The sequence below is a fragment of the Vigna radiata genome, chromosome 5 (genome assembly GCF_000741045.1).
Source record: "Vigna radiata var. radiata cultivar VC1973A chromosome 5, Vradiata_ver6, whole genome shotgun sequence".
Lineage (NCBI taxonomy): Eukaryota > Viridiplantae > Streptophyta > Magnoliopsida > Fabales > Fabaceae > Vigna > Vigna radiata.
The window spans coordinates 32732392-32735162 of record NC_028355.1 but is presented as its reverse complement, the minus strand read 5'-3'; the positions used below and the strand labels follow the sequence as shown (position 1 = coordinate 32735162).

Sequence of the window (2771 nt, the reverse complement as noted above, 5' to 3'; positions counted from 1 at the left end):
CACTTCTTCAACTCCATCAACCTCTTCCTCCACAACAGCATCAACTTCCACTTCTTCAACTCCATCAACCTCTTCCTCCACAACAGCATCAACTTGCACTTCTTCACCCATTTCTTGATGTTCACAATCAACATCACCCACATCACCTTCAACCATCTCTTGCTGTTCACAATCAAGATCACCCCTCTCATCACTTGTAACATATTCCAGCATATGAATGACTTCAGGTTCAGAAATAGGATGTATGACAAACATATGCACCTCACCATTCAACCTAGCTAAATTAACCATATGCATGGCAGCTTTGTCATCACAAAGACACTCTAACTTATCATCCAACACTGAAGCCCCTCCTACAGAGTACCACATATCTTTAAAAGCTTCGTATCCTAAAGATTTCACTACACTAACAATCACGAAATAACTCCAAACATCTGGATCAAACTTAAACCGAGATGTCTCNCCCCCTTCATACCTAAGCTTCACATCCTTAATTAATTTCCCTCCATGGTGAATTACAACATCAAAATCCTCGTCCATGATGCAAAACACTATATATAGGTCATCAACAAAAAGACAAAACATGTATTAAAAAATGGAACACAACATGGGGGGGACCACAACTTTGCATTCAAAAATAAAACACAATCCGACCAAGGGGACCACAACATGGCANAGAAAAATGGAACACGATACAACTAGAGGGACAACAGGGACCACCACCCAACATCGTCATAAAAATATTCAAAATAAAACGAAACTTTTACTCACCTCGCCAGTCGAGAATGCACTTCGAAAAGGTCCCACCACTCCGAGTAGATGACGACGATGGAAATGAATGCCAAATTTGCAAAACGAAACCCTAAATCCCCTAATTTCTGAAATTGCTTCACCCTTTCTCGAACCCTAAAGGAACTCACAATCCAATCCCTAATTCAGATCAATGCAATATATAAAACCCAATACGATTTTTACCTTTATCTACTTTCTATTTCGTTTTATTTAAATTTAGTTATTAATTCATTAAAAATAAAATTGGTTATTAAACACGTGTCTTTATCTGCAACATCAATAATCCACGTAACCTAACAATCTGATTACACTGTTACACGTCAACAACTCACTAACTCCGTTATAGACAAATTAACGGAAAGGACTCAATTGTTCCAATTTTGATGAAATTGGGATCTAATTGAGATTTTCAGAAAGAAAGGGACTAAATTGATATTTGAGGCGAAAATAGGGACCAAGTGAATTATTAAACCTAAAAAATATACTAACGTCTCCGCCGGTTATGGCGCGACCGACAGAAGGCTTCGATTTGCAGCTATACTTGGCGGCCTCTAGCCATTCGGTAAGCGCCGCCCTCATTCAAGAATCTCCAATTCTTAAACTAATTTATTTTGTTAGCAGAACTTTACAGGGCGCAGAAGAACGATATTCCCAGGTGGAGAAAGTAGCTCTCGCCTTAATCACTGCAGCGAGAAGACTCCGACCGTACTTTCAAAGCCACCAAGTCGTTGTCCGGACAAACCATCTAATCGCTAAAATTCTCCGAAAGCTGGATCTCGCAGGCCGAATGGTTGCCTGGTCGATTGAATTGTCAGAATTCGGCCTCCGGTTCGAACCACAAGGTTCCGTCAAAGGTCAGCATCTGGCCGACTTCGCAGCAGAACTCTCGCCGGCAATCGTACCGCCCACATGGACTTTAAGCGTGGACGGTTCCTCAGACAGAAAAGGAGGCGGTGCTGGAGTCGTACTTGAAGGGTCGGGCGGTCTACTTGTCGAACAGGCCATATCCTTCAACTTTCAACTCAACAATAATCAAGCTGAATACGAAGCCCTAATCAGCGGGCTACTTCTGGCAATAGAATTGGAGATCGAACGTTTGAAATGCCGAATGGACTCACAGTTAGTCGTCGGACACATTAATGGCACTTTTCAAGTCAAAGATAATCATCTGTTACGATATTATCACAAGGTTAGTGATTTGATTACATCATTTGTCATCTTCAGCATTGCACATGTACCCCGAACGCAAAATTCTCGGGCAGATCTATTGTCTAAACTGACGCACAGTCGAGACAAATCTCAGTTAACCTCGGTGATCAGAACCGCCTTAGATAAACCCCTGTTAGAAACATGCTCCATTGACCTTACCGCCCCGAAGACTGACTGGCGACAAGAAATCATACAGCTGATGACTCAACAAGAGCAGGGCGGGTTCGTAAGCGCATCCGATGCTAAACGAATCGCTCGGTACACATTTGTCGGCCACGACCTTTATCGCCGAGGGTACACTACCCCGTTGTTGAAGTGCCTATCTACAGACGAAGGACAATATGTTATTCAAGAGCTACATCACGGAATTTGTGGAACACATTCAGTCAAGAAATTACTTCGAGCAAAAATCCTACGAGCTGGCTTCTACTGGCCCACCATTGAAAGAGACTGTGCAGATTTCGTACGAAGATGCATCTCTTGTCAGGCTCACGGACAAGACATCCGGATCCCTCCATCAGAACTCTTGGGGATCATTCCCCCATGGCCCTTTGCTCAGTGGGGAATGGACATCGCTGGCCCTTTGCCGGTCGGAAGCGGACAGCGCAAATATCTCCTGGTAGCAGTTGACTATTTTACCAAGTGGATAGAAGCGGAGGCCCTTGCAACCATCACCGCCCGGAAAGTGCAGAGTTTCATTTGGCACTTGATTTGCAGATTCGGCATCCCGCAGAAGCTTATTACCGATAACGGTCGGCAATTCATAGACC

The 2771-nt window shown here is 43.6% G+C and overlaps 1 protein-coding gene across 1 annotated transcript; it reads left to right on the top strand.

The window, feature by feature from the left end:
* The first annotated feature begins 1294 nt into the window (after positions 1–1294).
* On the top strand, positions 1295–2751 carry LOC106760625. Its single transcript, XM_014644043.1, has 2 exons — positions 1295–2620; positions 2719–2751. The coding sequence occupies exons 1-2, from the start codon at positions 1295–1297 to the stop codon at positions 2749–2751; spliced, it is 1359 nt and encodes a 452-aa protein (XP_014499529.1).
* Positions 2752–2771: the final 20 nt, after the last annotated feature.

Coding starts and splice junctions, on each gene's coding strand:
- LOC106760625 (XM_014644043.1), top strand. CDS start 1,295: ATGGCGCGACCGACAGAAGGCTTCGATTTGCAGCTATACTTGGCGGCC. Junction 2,621..2,718: donor GACAGCGCAAATATCTCCTG/GTAGCAGTTGAC, acceptor CTTGATTTGCAG/ATTCGGCATCCCGCAGAAGC.